Source organism: Sorex fumeus, unplaced genomic scaffold (genome assembly GCF_029834395.1).
Source record: "Sorex fumeus unplaced genomic scaffold, SorFum_2.1 ptg000033l, whole genome shotgun sequence".
Taxonomy (NCBI): Eukaryota; Metazoa; Chordata; class Mammalia; order Eulipotyphla; family Soricidae; genus Sorex; species Sorex fumeus.
The window spans coordinates 33,849,668-33,865,071 of NW_026606090.1; the positions used below are offsets into that span (position 1 = coordinate 33,849,668).

General features: G+C 52.8%; 1 protein-coding gene across 1 annotated transcript in view; it reads right to left on the reverse strand.

The window, feature by feature from the left end:
* NPAS2 (neuronal PAS domain protein 2) overlaps window positions 1–15,404 on the reverse strand; it is a 171,393-nt gene that overhangs the window by 27,671 nt on the left and 128,318 nt on the right. Inside the window, exons 6-7 of the mRNA XM_056116692.1 lie at window positions 10,191–10,311; window positions 8,655–8,768 (exon numbers count right to left, since the gene is read on the reverse strand). Of these exons, the coding sequence (XP_055972667.1) occupies window positions 8,655–8,768; window positions 10,191–10,311 (235 nt within the window). The remainder of the gene's footprint in view (window positions 1–8,654; window positions 8,769–10,190; window positions 10,312–15,404) is intronic.

The window sequence follows — 15,404 nt, forward strand, 5'->3', positions numbered from 1 at the left end:
CCTCTGTTCCTGTGGCAGTGCCCTGGGGCTCAAGGGCTTCTGCATTGCGCCCCTCAGGGCCCACGGGCGACTTGGGAAGTGGGGTACAGAACGGCATGGGTCCAGGGCAAGGCTCATAGCTGAAAAAACCCACTCACCCATGGGGGGTTACTCTGGCAAGGCTCTCCTTAGCAGGTGAGGGAAACTGAGGCCCAGAAGGGTGCTGCAGATTAACGAGGGAGGCAGCAGTCATTCGGGAATGGGATTGTCCGCGGGGCCATGTGGGCTTTCCAGGGTCACCCTAGCCGCAGCTGAGACTGGCACCACAGCTTCTCCCCAGAGCTGAGGGCGTGGAGGGGACTCGGTCCAGCGCCGGGGCCAGAGAAAAAGGCTCCGCTCTGCTTGGTCGGAAATAGGACTTTCCTAAATACGAGGAAAATCACCTCGCGCCATCCTTGGAATCCCAGGCTTAGCTGTGTGAGCAGTTCCCCAGGGCCTCCCAGACGGGCCAGCGCAGGCTTGGAGGTGGCTGCAAGGCCTCTTCTCAAGTCCCCCAGTCTCCTCGCAAATACCAGAGAGGGGAGTGCCATGCTGGTAATTTATCGTACCCCTTTCTCAAAAAAAAATGCAGTTATTCTGTTCTGTACAGGAAGTACATTTTCAAATCAAAATCCCAAGACTTTGGTTGTAGGCTTGTGATACTGTCTTCCTGCCTGTGTCTGTGGACTTAATAAGGTGTCCTTCGGTCACTGACATGAATACGTTCATTGTGCCAGTCCGACAGAGTGCACGCATGCAGATGCCAATGAAGATTGTTTCCAAACACGAGTTTTCAAGGGCAAAAGGAAAAATGGTGGCTCCCGTGCGGTTTCCCTGTCATAGTTGGCTTCAGCCACTGCAGATTAAGGTGGGAGCTTATAAAGGGAAGGGGGCAGTTCCACACCAGGGAGGGGTGTGCAGATATGAACATCTGTGTGATTGTAGAAGCTTTCAGACGTGGAACATTCTCCTCACTTGAATGGAAGGCAGCAACCGTCCGACACATCCCAACAAATGCCTCCAACTCTTTCAATTCAGGATCTTCTAAGCACATTTCTGAGGACTTTGCAGGAATTTTGTGTCTCTCACTAAACACACACCTTGGTGGGATGGTCCCGTGGACTCTGGATGGCCCAAGAGGGATGCCAGCCCCCAGACCCTCCTGTACGAGCTGGAGCAGCAGGGAGGAGGGCGTGAAGCGAGGTGCAGGTTTTAAGGCATTTGCCACTGATCTGGCTGCCTCCCGGTAGGGTTCCGTCAGTTCTTTTGTGACTTCTAAGGTTTCCAAATGAAAATGCACCCACTAGGGAGGTTTCATCATTTCATCGGCTTCCAGCACTCGATGAGCTAGACACTTTATAGAACACGCCTCGGAGGGAGCAAACTCCTCGTCCAAACAAGCTCCCACTCAAACCTTACACATCTGAGGGGAAACCCAGGCTGACAGGATGTCAAGGATGGAAATTTGACTAGAGGCCGAGGCAAACCCAAAGGGAAGAGGCTTGAAGGCATGTGAGAGCTCGGTCCCCTGCGCAGACTGCTCCTGGCCTTCTGCTGTCCCTCTTGGTGATCTGTTTGGTTTTTAGGCCATATCCAGAGATGCTCTGAGCTTACTCCTGGCTCTGAACTCAGGACAGACTCCGGTGGGCTTGGGCAAGCATATGGATGCTGGCCATGGAATTCGGCTTGGCTGCTTGCCAGGCAAGTGCCCCTGTCACTGCTCTGTCGCTTGGGCCTCACCATCCTACTTAGCACTGGGAAGAACTTCTCTGTAATTTAAAAATATTAATTAAGGATTTGGTGTTGGAAGGATAATACAGCAGGTGGGGCGTTTGCCTGGCAAGCGGCCAAGGTGGGTTCCATCCCCAGCGTCCCATATGGTCCCCTGAGCACTGCCAGGAGTAATTCCTGAGTGCAGAGCCAGGAGGAAGCCTGGGGATCTCCAGGTACAGCCCCCCGACAGAACAAAATATTAATTAAGGATTCAATTAATTGTTTCCATTTAAGTAACAGAAATAGGGTCCCGCCAGCGCCAGCCTAGACTGATGACTCTCGGGCAGGCAGCCCTCGCAGCCTCTCCTGTCACTCCTGACGCACTTGCTAACAACACAAGTGGCTGCTTCCTGTGTCAGCGCCCCCTCTCTCCCAATCGCTCCTGCTCTGCGGAAGTGAGAAAGGGCCGCGGCTGACCCCCGGTCCCCACACAGCTGTCCCACGGCAGAGCCAGGCATGCTCATCTGAGGCAGCTCTCTCCCTTCACACCCAATCCCAGGCTGCAAAGACGCCTTCTGAGCCCGGCAGCAACTAACAGCAGCCTGGTGGGCCAGGAGATTCCCTTACGGCTGGGGGTGAAGGACGCTCACGGGGCAGCTGGCTCCTGAGCATGGTCCTGGGGACACCCGTGCTGGCCACCGTCATGCGGGACGCAGCGAGGACCCGGGAGTTGCCCTGCTAGAGATACTCAAGCCAGCGTGCTGACCCTCTCTGGCACGGCCATGCGGTTCTCCAGGGCTCTTTCTGCTCTGGACGCTTGGCTCACGCCTCCGGCTTCAGGGACTGAAGGACGTTTGCTGTGGGCTCCTTCTGCTAGGGGACCCCCAACAGGGCCCAAGGCTCTTTGGGGAAAGCCAGCATCTCAGCTCGGGACACGGGCTTGCTCTTGTGACAAAGGTTATGACCGGGTGGCCAGGCGGCGTGGGGACAGCGAGCTCTTCCCCAAAGGGCCATGGGAGTGGGATGAGGGAGAAGCAGGGACTGAGTGATCGAGTGTGACCGCGGTCTGGGGAACGGAGCTGCAGGCGCCCATGAGCAAGCATGCACGATGAGGCTGCTGGCCAAGGGGCAGCTCCTGGTTCAGGGGCTCAGCAGCTGCGGTTGGTGGACACAGGGACAGGTCACACGGAGACGGGCAAGAGCTCTCGGCACTGCTGTGTGTGTGTGTGTGTGTGTGTGTGTGTGTGCGCGCGCGCGCGCATGCATGTGCACCTGACTGTGCTCAGGGCCTACTCCTGTTTCTGCATTCAGGAATTACTCCTGGCAGTGCTCAGTGCTCAGGGAACCATACGGGATGTGGGGGACCAAACCCGGGTCGGCCGCGTGCATGGTGAGCGCCCTCCCCACTGTGCTATCCTTCCAACCTCTCAGCACACCTTGAAACAAAGAGAAGCCAGAGCCTATAGGTGTCTGGGAAAGCAGGAATAGTGAAGAGGTTTGCTGAAAGGAGAGTGGGATTCCCGAAGCCCATAGTGAGTTTTATTCCTAGTGTTTCGATGAGGGTTGGAATGCTGAGGAAAGAAACAAAACAAAACATTTGTGAATTCATGAGAAATCTTCTCCCACTAATTAAGAACTATTTTTAGACGACGGTTCCTCTCTTCTCTGCAGTAGCTGGGATCCGGCACATTCGGAGAAGCTGGGGTCTCGGGGTCCCGGGATCCCGGGAGGAGAGTGAGCCACAGGCATTGCCCAAGGCGCTGGGGAGTGTCTGGTTCATGTTTTTCCCTGTCAGTTCTGTTCGGTTCATGAAGAACGATATTGGAAAGAAGCCACGAGTCACGTGAGGAAGCTGGGGTTTCTGATCTGCTGGGTTGAAAACTTACTTTAAAGGGAAAGGAAACGGGCTCGGAGCAATAGTACAGTGGGTAAGGCATTTGCCTTGCACGCGGCTGACCAGGGTTCGATTCCCAGCATCCCATAGGGTTCCCCAAGCACCACCAGGAGTAATTCCTGAGTGCAGAGCTGGGAGTAACCCTTGTGCATAGCCGGGTGTGACCCAAAAACCAAAACAAACAAACAAACAAAAACACACACAGAAAGGGAAAGGAAATGTCTACTTAAATTTTTTCTTTCCCTTGGCACTCGTTAAATACATGAGTATGGGGGTAGGGAGGGTAAGCTGAAGGCTGCAGTGTCACTGACAAGGCAGCTAGTGATGTGGACAGAGCCAGGGATGAGAACTTCCTAGGGGCCATTGTCCCTTGGCGTCCAAGGGTATATCTTGTGCACATTTTCATCAGGGTTCCAGGACAATCTACCTAGGAGTAGAGAGACGCGGTTGGCGCCCTGTGCATCCCAGCTAGAGACCCTGCTGCATGAGGCTGTCCTTGGCTGAGTTCCTCAGCACATTCTTAATTCCTCATCAATCTCAGCGGCAGGGCTCAGGGCCATTCTGCTCCTTACTCTGCGTACGGTGGGAGTCAGACGGATGAGAACGTGTCACGGAGCTGTCTCTCCCTGCGAGCGCACGGCTCCAGACCCAGGGAGGTTTGGAGGGCATGTGCCTCGTTCCCTTAACCGGGCCATATCAGTTCACCCACTTGGGAACCAACCCGAAGCCCCGAAGTCCTAGAATGAAACGGGCCGGTGCAGCACGGGAGCCAAAGGTGTGGGGACAAGACCCGCTCCTGGCTCCTGCCCGTGCTTCAGGCCCGGCGGCGCGGTGAGGCGAGCGGGTGAAACGAGGGCAGCGGAACGTTCAGACTCTGGTGTGTGGTTTCTGGAAAGCCCAGAGTGGAGTGTTCGCTGAGGCTGACCTACTTGGAGCGGCACCAGAAACTTTTGAAATGCTGCTTCTGGGTCTCAGTCAGGCGCACACTTCGACACAGAGCGCGGGGGAGAGCTGCGTGGAGGGGCTGCTCCTGGCACCGCCGCAAGGCCCCTCCACACAGCGGCTCCTTACTGCTTTGCGTTAGTTTTGGGGCTTACTCCCAGTGGTGCTCGGGGCTTACTCCTAGCTCTGTACTCAGGGCTCATCCTGGCAGGGCTCAGAATATGTAGAATGTCGGGGATCAAGCCAGAGTCAGGAGCATGTGGATAGGCAAGTGTCCTACCCACTGTACCACCTCTCTGGCCCTTCCGTACGCGTTAGACAAATACCTGCTAGCTCTCTCCCAATGTAAAGTGCCTGCGGAAGGGGTTGGAGGATGGTCTCTTGGGCTATTTAATTGAAGAAGTGAAAATATGGAAAAGTGAAAATATGGAAAGTGTATTTGTTCAAAGCTTTTTTTAAGGGCGAGAAAGATAGTGAAGTGGGTAGGGTGCTTGCCTTGCATGTGTCCAACCCGGGCTTATTCCCGGGCATCACCCAGGGCTCCCTGAACCATCGGGAGAGATCCCTGAGCTAAGAAGCAGAGAGCTGGGTGTGTCCTCATAACAAACAAACAAAAGTTTCAAAGAGCGTTATTTGCTGCAAACCCCACAGTGACTGGAATAAAGTTATTTCCTTTCACTTCTAGAAGTTGTCAAGCTGAGGTGGACGGGCGGGCTGACCAGTGGGCCCCCTGGACGGGACTTCAGGCAAGGTGGTCGGGCAGAGAGTGGGATTTCAGGAGACCAGGGGACGGGGGCCTTCTATCCCCACACAGAGCTTTCAGCAACCTAGTTAGGAAGCTTCCTAGAGTAAGAGCTGCAAAAAGCCTTCCTTCTTGTTCCATTTCCTGATAGATTAGTTCTGGAAAAATCCAGGTTCAGCTGAGAAATCCTGTCTTCTTTCCCTCCCTCCCCAACAAGCTCAGTAGCACATCAGGAAGCGCTAAGGTGCCAACAAGACACGGGCAGATGGAAGAGGCCACTCCAGTTCCCTGTGGGACAAGGGTCACTGCATACCCATCCCTGTGGGTCGGGGTTGGGGGTTGAGGGATATGGTGGCAGCGTCGTGGGTGAGCCTAGAGACGCCTCCGTGGAAGTTCCCCTCCTGAAGGGGGCAGGCAAAGGGTCTCTGTTCCCTTTCTCCCCACACGGACAGGTGGGCCCGTCTCCTCACCATCCGGAGCTGGGGGACAGTGTGCCGAACAGCAGGGGTCTGCCTTTGGGTGCAAGGGGCCAACACTGAGTCCTGCAGGAGACGCTGCCCAGTCAGAGCCAGGCCCCCCTGCTGCCACGCTGATGCTGGCCTCCCCACGCCCCCAACACAGGGCTGACCCTCAAGCCCCAGGCTGGCAGGTTTCCCAGAGGTGCCTTTCAGCGACCCTCTTCTTAGGAAAATGTCAGTGCCCCCCAGAAATAAACTTTTGTGAAGGAAACAAACAGAAAGTGCCCTCTGGCTGCACCCAAAGGTGCCTCCCTGGGGTGATTTTGGCATCTGCAGGGGGTGGACTCATGAGGGCAAGACTGGTCCAGGGAAAGATGGGCCCTTCTTAGGGGAAGACACTCAGCAGCTCTCACGCAGGCCCGGGCTCGGCATCCAGGGAGCATTCCTGGTGGGGTTCAGGGAGCCGTATCCGGCTGGTGACTGAACCTGGCTGGTCCCTCTTCCCCCCCTGCCCCCAGACAAAGTACTGACAGGCGTCATCCATAGTCACGGCTGGCATGGCCCAGGGAAGGGAGAGACGCCCACATGGTCGCTGTCCTTCTCGTTCTATGGTCCGCAGAAACGAGTCTCCGCCGTCTTCTTGGCAAGCAGCAAATAACGCAGAGCTCACGGCGCACGACGACCCCGGGGAAACGGTCCCGCTGCTCAGTGTTTGCTGAGAACTCAACCACAACACCGTGTTTGAATTGAACATTGAAATGGTTCAGTGTTGATGATTTCATGGGGTCCCGTCTGAGGAATTCTTTTGCCTTGGAGGTTTTTTGCTGTTTAAACCCAGGTCGGGATTATATTTCAGACATTCCACAATTCGGAGACTCTCGTTTCAAGAAAGTTCCTTTAACTGCCTCACTTTGAAATTTGCAACTTTTAATTCCAAGTTTTTAGCAGTACCAGCCTTTTTTTTTTTCAAGTCACACATAATTTCCACACATTATTCCAGGCAAACAAACACTGTCTCAACTTGAAGTAAAAATAAAGCCCAGCTAGTTAAAAATAAAAAAAAAAAGTCCCAGAAATCTAGAAAGGAATCTATTTCCTTGAAATCCTCTGAACTGTGATCAATGACGAGAAGCTTCCAAGCCTGTTCGGCAGTGTCTTAATGAAACCGTGGAAGGGAAAACAGCGCACAGAGCTGCTCACGTGCACACTCTGGCCAGCCCTGCCAATTAAGCTGGGCACTGTTTTGGGCAGGGGGCCAGGGCTGCACTCCTTAACTCCCTGCAAAGAACCTGGCTACTCTGATGGCCAGAGCACCGTCCCTCCTTCATGCAGTCACCCTCACATCTGGCACTATGGCCAGAGCATTAATATCTCCAGTAAATCCAAGCCAGTACAACGTCGTGATGCAGGATAGTGCTGCCTGGAAAGCTCCGCTTCAAAGGCAAGGGGGTGTCACTAGGATTCCCGTGGGTGGGCAGCCTGGCAAGCGCAGGGCAATGCTTCTCAGAGGCCATAGCCTCTTGCACCCGAGCCCGCGTGTCTTTCTAATCTGCTCCATTGCAGCTCCAGCAACAGAGCCAAGAGGAAGCTCCAGGAGATGCCTGGGAATCTGCATTTTGCAAGATGCCTTCCCTAATGAATCGTGGCTGGAGGACGGGCACCCCCTGGGGTCTTCAGCTCTTGTTCCAAGATGCTCCTTCACTCAGGTCCTTGGGTCCATGAGCCACCATTCATGTGCCTCAACTGACACTAGTGAAGTCTGGGGAACTTCAGTTGTGTGGGATCTGCCCCGGCAGGCCATGGCTTCATCCTGCTTCACCCAGACCCGCCCGGGGTCCCCCGGGGAAGCTGAAGTCTTCGCTTGCAGCTACTCAACCCCACGGGGCCTGCGTTAGACTTCAGAGGCCCCAGTTCAGCCTCGGAGCTCCCAGGCAGGCTGAGCCCTGAACACTGGGCCCTTGGCAGGACCCCACATCTAGCTGGTGCCTTTTGAACAAAGCGTGTCCAGTTCTGTGAAGGACATGCAAGACGAGGTGGTCGAGGCGGAGGAAGGACCCTGGTGAGTCTCAGTATCAGTACTCGGCTGCTGTTCAGCTGATTCGGATGAGAACCCTGGGGCTCATCTGACTGGGTCCCACGGTGAGAGCCGCTGCCACCAGCTGCCTCTGACCCCGTGGCCCACCCCTCCCCACCACGGCTCATCTTTCCAAATCTGTTTGCCTTTGGAATTGCCCCCACCCCTTCCACAAATCCCTGTCTTAGATCTGTCCGTCTCAGTGTTTTTATGAAATGTGAGACTCTTCAGAGCTGTTTGTTTAGTTCTGAGGAAAGAGCAAACAGGAGGCAGCCTGTGCAGGGGCTGGCCAGGAGTGAAATGGGGCGTTTCAGCCTAGTTGGAGATGCGGTCTGGCAGTGGGAGCTCGGACAATCGCTGCAGGGCCAGCAAGGGCGGCCGCACTGCCTGTCCAGCCTGTGGCTGCTGTGCAAGGCCCGCTCGGGAAACGGGTGCTCACGTGCAGTGCAGTGCAGTGAGCAGGTCCCCTGAAATTTGCTCCCAGGCCTGAGACAGCAAGGTCCCAGGGGTCCCGCCAGGGGGCAGTGTCCAGTGTCCAGTGTCCTTTCTGGACTCTCAGCCGTTTCCCCGGCACAGTCGCAGACATGGGCTCCGTGGGCCGTTCTGTGCCAGCACGGGCAGGGGTGGGCATGCTCTCCTCAGGCCCGGCGAGCGCTTATGAGCACCAGACGCATCTGGGCAACATGGAAATCTAAATGCACATATGAGAAGCAGATCTCCTTTGTCCTCGTTCACTACACTCCTGCCCCGCCCCCCCCTCCACGTTTGCAAGATAAAAGACACGGTCGCAATGATAGGACAGTTAAAGCTTACCATTGTTGTAAGAGCGAAAATTTCCCACGAATTTTATGTATTCATAAGTTGGAAATTCCTTTGGGTTCAAGCTGCCTCTGAGAAGATGGCAATAAAACTCCAGATCGTTGTCAGCTGGGCCGTTGGAGAAAAAGAGGAGAGAAGAGGACGTGAGCATTACAGCCTCCAGATGAAACAAGTGCTGCTTTCTGGAAAAGTCTATTCCTAGTGGGAGCAGGGATGGGGCGCGCTCGCATCACGGCTGGCTCTGGACACAGTTTAGAGCCTCTCCACAGAGCCCACCCCTCCCACCACAGCTGGTTTGGAATTTTGTACTTGACCCCATTTGTCTCAATTTGGTCACATACGCCTGTGGTCGAGCATCCTCCACCCAGATCCTCCAAATTCCAGTAGGCGGGGATCACACCCACCACCTGGCCCCCTGGCGCCGTGTAATCCCATCAACGGCCAAGACTCAGAGACTATAAAATCCAGATCCTGGAACCATGCGGCCGCGTTCGCGGCCGCACGACATCTTATCAAGACATCTTTTATGACATCTTATGATCTCATTCCTACTTTGGACAAACTTGCAGGCTATCGAATGTAGCCTGCCCACAGGGCAGAGTCTGGCAAACTCCCCGTGGCGCACCCAATATGCCAAATACCAGTAACAATGATGGGTCTCATTCTCCTAAAGAGCCTTGAATATAATCTCAGGGTTAGGATGAAGGAGACGTTACTGGGGCCTGCTCGAGGCAATCGACGAATAACAGGATGATGAAATGAAAAAAATGAAATGAAACGCCTGTGGTTGGTTATGTCATCATTGATGGGACCCGGTTGCTTTCAGCTACGGTGCGTTAAAAGGAACGACTCTCTGTAGAGACACTCTCTTTAATACGGCCGTTCTGCTCCGCTTCGGAGTCAAGTGAGACGTACGATGGGACAAACCAGTCATGGAAAACAGACTGAGGCTCAGACAAGCACAGGCACCTTCGGCGCCTGCATCCCTGCGGAAGCTTTGCCAGGGGCACGCGGCGGGACAGGCACGAAGCCAGCCTTCTCTCGAGGCTGCCAACTCTGATTCAAAGACACTTTGAAATTCCGGAAAGGCCACAGATGTATATGATCAGATGACAGATTCAGGAGAAGAGAATCTGGGTTCTGATCCAATTATCCAGGTTTTAGGTGCTTAAAGATCACACAGCGAGCTCAGTGCCCTCTAAAATAGGCCGAATATTCTAAAACAGACAATTGCTTGTGGCACGGTTTCTTACAAAAAGACCTTTAAAGAGGGAATTTTGTATCACATGTGAGACGAGTGTTATTCTTAAACTCCACGCTTTCAGATTTTCCACATAAAAGCTCAACGTCTTACATCTCTCCAGAGCCAGTTTTAGCTTAGAGCTTAAAATACACCTCTCCAGATCTCAGCTATGATCTGAGTCACAGGAAGATGATGCTCAAAATTAGTCTTCCCCGCCTAGTTCATGCTACCCTCCTTTCAAAGGTAAAATGATTCATATTTTGTAAAGTTAATGAAGCTGAACTTACATTTTAAGTATTCCGGCGCAGGGGAATCGGCCACGAGCAGATGGGAGGAAAGGATCTTGTACACTTCAGAGTGTTCTTGCTCGGGAAGGAAATTTAACAAATTCTGATCCATGACATCCGACTGGAAAAGAAAATAAAGGGGAAAAGACACACTCAGGGAGAATGAAAGACGAAAGCAACCAGATCTGGATGCTCATTAGAGCCAGAGCTGGGTTCTGAGGCAAGCGGTCGGGGTCTGGGAGCTGCGAGGACTCCCCAACCCTCTCCAGGACACTGGCTTCGGGCTCACCCGCCTGCTGCTGGCCTGGGACGCTTCCCCTGAAAGGTAGGCATCAGGCCCATGCCATGAGCTCCGTTGGCCCACTGTGCCTTAGTCCCCTCTGAGGGCCCCTGCATGTCCCAAAGGAGGCCAGTAGCAGTGGCTGCCAGGTGGAACGGCTCACGTCGATGGAAAGGGTCTCTCCCTGTGCTGTCCAGACTGAGGCCCACTGGCAGGTGACCGGGCCCCTGCAATGTGGCTGAGATGATGGCACTGATGGGGGGAGGGGGAGGGTGGGCTGCTTGGGGGGGTGGGGTCTCATGAGTTCTAGTGGGGCATGAGTTCAAGCCTCACCCAGGCCAGGTCTGTGCCCACACCTGGCCTTGGTTTTAGGATGTGGAGGGAAGGGAAGCAATTCCACAAAATAACACAGTCTTCTACCAGCGTCTGCTGAACTCATCATGGGATATCAGCCTGCATCAGACTTCCCAGGCGAGTGCTGGTGCGTCCAGTAACCCAGCACCCACACCCAGTGCTGTCTGTCACCACTCAGCTGGCCATTTATTTATCTATTTATTTTATTTTAATAAATCATCGTGAGATACAGTTACAGACTTAGGAACTTTTGTGATTATGTTTCAGTTATACAAGGATCGAGCACCCATCCCTCCACTAGTGCCCATTCTCTACCACCAAATGTCCCCAGTATCCCTCCCACCATCCCACCCCTTCCCACCTCCCGCCTCTGTGGCAGGTGCATTCCTTCTGACTCTCTCTCTCCTTTTGGGTGTTATGGTTTGCAATAAGGTAACAGCCTGGTCCTTATCTCTACTATCCTTGGGTGTTAGTCTCCTATTATGTTACTTTATATTCCACAAATGAGTGCAGTCATTCTATGCCTATCCCTTTCTTTCTGACTCATTTCATGTAGCATAGATACTCTCCGTGCCCACCCACTTATAGGCAAATTTCATGGTTTCATCTTTTCTACAGTTGCATAGTATTCCATTGTGTAGCTATACCAAAGGTTTTTTCCCTAGATTCTGGCTATCTTAATAGTACTTCAATAAACATAAAAGGGCAGATGTCATTTCTACTGTACCCCCTTTTTTTTTAACCAAATGACCATTTATGTGATGCCCTTGCCCAAATCCTTTCTCCATCACTTCTGGACTCAATGGTGGGTCTTATGGTTGGAGAAAGCTTGTTATTGTTGATTGGACTCAGCATCCTGCTTTCTTCAGCACCATGAGTGAGGTCAGATGGTATTTGCACAACTAACTCTTCTTGCATTGACTTCCGGTGGGTGCCTGGGGAGTGGCCAGGGTGGCTGGTGGATGCAGAGAGGAGAGTGCAGGAAAGATGCTCACGGCAGAGAGGGGGCAGGACATCTCCAGCATGTCCTAAACTTCAGATGCTTGTCTGTGAGGTCCAGGGGCCTCTTGTGGGGTAGATTCCCGCTGCCTTGGAACACATTGTGGCCCCTCTGTTCTCCATCCCCACTGAAAGTTCTGCCCACAAGTTCCAGCCAGCCGGACTCCAGGTGCTTCCCGGACAACTGCCTGCACTGCACCTGAACCCTACACTCCAAGCACACTCAAGTGCTTGGGGCTGTCGTGTCCAGGCCCACTCACCCAGAACCACCAGCCTGCCTCTCCCTGTGCCCGGGACCCTCACTCCGAACACTGCCTTGTCGTATCTGGATGATGAATTGGTCCCATGGGTATTCCCACACTGACTTTGGTTTCTAAGTTTTCCTTCACCGGCAGTCAGAAGGAGACTCGTGTCAGGTCAAGGCTTAAAAATTGCCACGCTATGGGCTGGAGCAATAATCAGGCAGGCAGAGTGTTTGCTGTCAGGCGGCTAACCCGGGTTCGATACAGCCTGCCGAGCCTGCCAGGAGTAATTGCTGAGTGCAGGGCCAGGAGGAAGCCCTGAGCAACAAACGAACAAACAAGTTAACTGCTCTGAGGAAGCTGTGTGCCGACTTCAACTTGCTTTCAGGACAGCCTGAACCTGCCCGTGGTTTCTCTCTCCTTTCTTAACTCTGCCAGATCCTCGCTTCCCTCCTGAGCCTTCCTCCAGGCTTCCTCACCTGGAACATTCTGCGCTGTGCACTCCACTGCATCCTCTGGGCCCTACTCGCTTTCCCAGGGAAGCTATGCAGACCCAGCAGAGCTGTCTTCAGCCCCAGCCCTGCTCTCAGCACCCTGTGGGACTCGTATGGTGAGTGGTGGGCTGAGGGTAGATGGGACCGCCTGGAGGAAACAGCCCACACAACCCGCAGGAGGGTGAACAGTCAGAGAGAGTTTTTCTTTCTAAATTTTATTTTAGGCATTGTGATTCACAATATTGATAATGCATAAACGTTCCAACACGGCGTTCTCCCGCAAACGTCCTTCTGCCACTGTCCCATGCCCACTCTGCCTTTGCTGTGAGCCCCTCGCCCTACAGTGACACGACTCCGGCTAAAGACCAGGCCTAGTTCCTGTTGCATTGGGACACTTGGTACTCTTCTATAATGCTTCTTTGTATACTGCATTTAGGGGAGACCATCCTGTATCAGTCCCTCTCCTTCTGGCTTGCCTCCGTAAGCATGGTACTCTTCAGACCCCCCCTGAGCAGGGGACTTCAAGGTTTCAGTCTTTCTGATAGCCAAGTATAAGTATGTTGCATAAGTAGATTGTATACCACAGCGTCTTTATCCAGGCATCTCTTCTTGGACACTGGGGCTTGTTTCCTTTTGATTATTATGAATAGTGGCACATTGAGTATAGGAGTGAACATGTCTTTTCTGAACAGAGTTTTGGGTCCTTGGGGTAAATGCCCAGACTTGGAATTGCTGGGTCAAATGGAGGATTGGTTTCTAGTTTTTTTTTTTTTTTTTTTTTTTGCTTTTTGGGTCATACCCGGTGATGCACAGGAGTTACACCTGGTTCATGCACTCAGGAATTACTCTTGGTGGTGCTCGGGGGACCATATGGGATGCTGGGAATTGAACCTAGGCCGGCCACACCGCTGTGCTATCACTCTAGCCCCTACACAACAATCTCCTGGTTCAGCCAAAGACTCTGGAGAGAGAAGTCAGCGAGTGGGGAGAGAAGGCCTTTGTGCATCTCTGCTGAAATGGAGGCCCCGTGTTCTCCCTGTCAGCTGTGCGGTCCAACGGGAGCCTCTTCCACGTGCAGGAAGCCCACCCCGCATGGCAAACAGGCCCGCTGCCTGCCTCCTGGCATGAGTGGCCATGAGCCACACCTGCGTCCCTCTCTTCAGTATGGGCTCTCCTGCCCCTGCGACCCTCTGCTCCAGTGGCCAGAGGTGATTAAAACGATTCCTGAGAGCAGGCCAGCGACCAGAAAACAAAAGGAATGCTTTCAAATCACTGCGGGCAAGAAACCCCACACACCCGGCGAGAAAAGGACAAGAGGCCCGAGCGTGCACTTCAGAGGAGGGGATCTGGAAGACTGAGAGAGGGCGTGCAAGGCCCAGCTTCATGAGCAGTGGGGGAAAAAGGCGAATGGGCACTTCAGGAGCATCTTCACAGGCTAGACTGACAAACAAGCTGTGTGGGGCAGCTGCGGCTTGCAGGAGACCCCTTCCGCCCCCCCAAGGCTTTCCCAGCAGGCGAGTGCAGGCGAGGGAACCAGCAACCTTGCCTTAGGCCGTGTGTTAGCTGACATAGCCAGGGCTCTGTCTGGTCTTCTCAGTGACCTCATCTTCCTCAGACCCCGCCCAAGGCACGGGACCTCAGGGTCCACTTTGATTTACTACTATTGTGTTTTGTTTTGATTTTTGGGTCACACCCAGCAATGCCCAGGGATTACCTCGGCTCAGCACTCAGGAATCACTCCTGGCTTGGGGGACCATATGGTGTGCAGATGCCGGGGATTAAACCTGGGTCGGTGGTGTACAAGCAAACGCCTTCCCCGCTGTGCTATCTCTCCATTCTGTTTTTATACTTCTGGCTGAAACTTTAACTCCTTCGTACACGAGATGTTGCTTCGCCGGTAGGCTTCCCCAGCTCTATAATCCTCTGATGATGCTCCTTTGAGGTGCTTGGATGCCTTTGCTTCTCACTCCTGAGTCCCGCTGACAACAGACAAGTGCAACTGCTCCCGGTGAGCTCACTCCCCAGCACTGAGCATGTGGGCACCATACTCTGGGCGTGAGGTGGGGCTTAAATCTTTGGAGCAGAGCAATGTCTGGATCTTCAGACCAATACAACCAGTCATTAAAGAATCAGAAAGGTCTATTGTTTCTAGGAGTTTCTTGGTAGAGACTTAGGGGATTATCTAAATATAGTATCATATCATCTGCGAATAGTGAGAGCTTGATTTCTTCCTTTCCTACCTGAATGCCCTTAATATCTTTTTCTTGCCTAAATCACTATTGTAAGTACTTCCAGTACTATATTGAACAGAAGTGTGAGAGTGGGCATCCTTGTCCGGTCCCTGATCTTAGAGGGAAGACTCTTAATTTTTCCCCATTAAGGATGATGCTTGCCATAGGCTTGTGGTTGATGGCTTTGACTATATTGAAGAAAGTTCCTTCAATACCCATTTTGGTGAGAGTTTTCATTATAAATGGGTGTGGGATCTTGTCAAATGCTTTCTCTGCATCTATTGATATGACCATATGGTATTTATCTTTTCTTTTGTTGATATAATGAATTATGTTTATTGATTTTCTAATATTAAACCATCCTTGCATCACCGGGATGAATCCCACTGGGTCGAGGTATATGATATTTTTGATGAGTTGCTGGATTCTATTTGCTAATATTTTGTTGAGAATCTTTGCATCTGTGTTCATCAGGGATATCGGCCTGTAGTTCTCTTTTCTTGTGGTGTCTTTATTTCCTTTTGGTATTGGAGAGATATGAGCTTTGTAGAAACTGTTTGGGAGAGTTTCTGTTTTTTCAATTTCTTGGAAAAGCTTGAGAAGAACTGGCAATA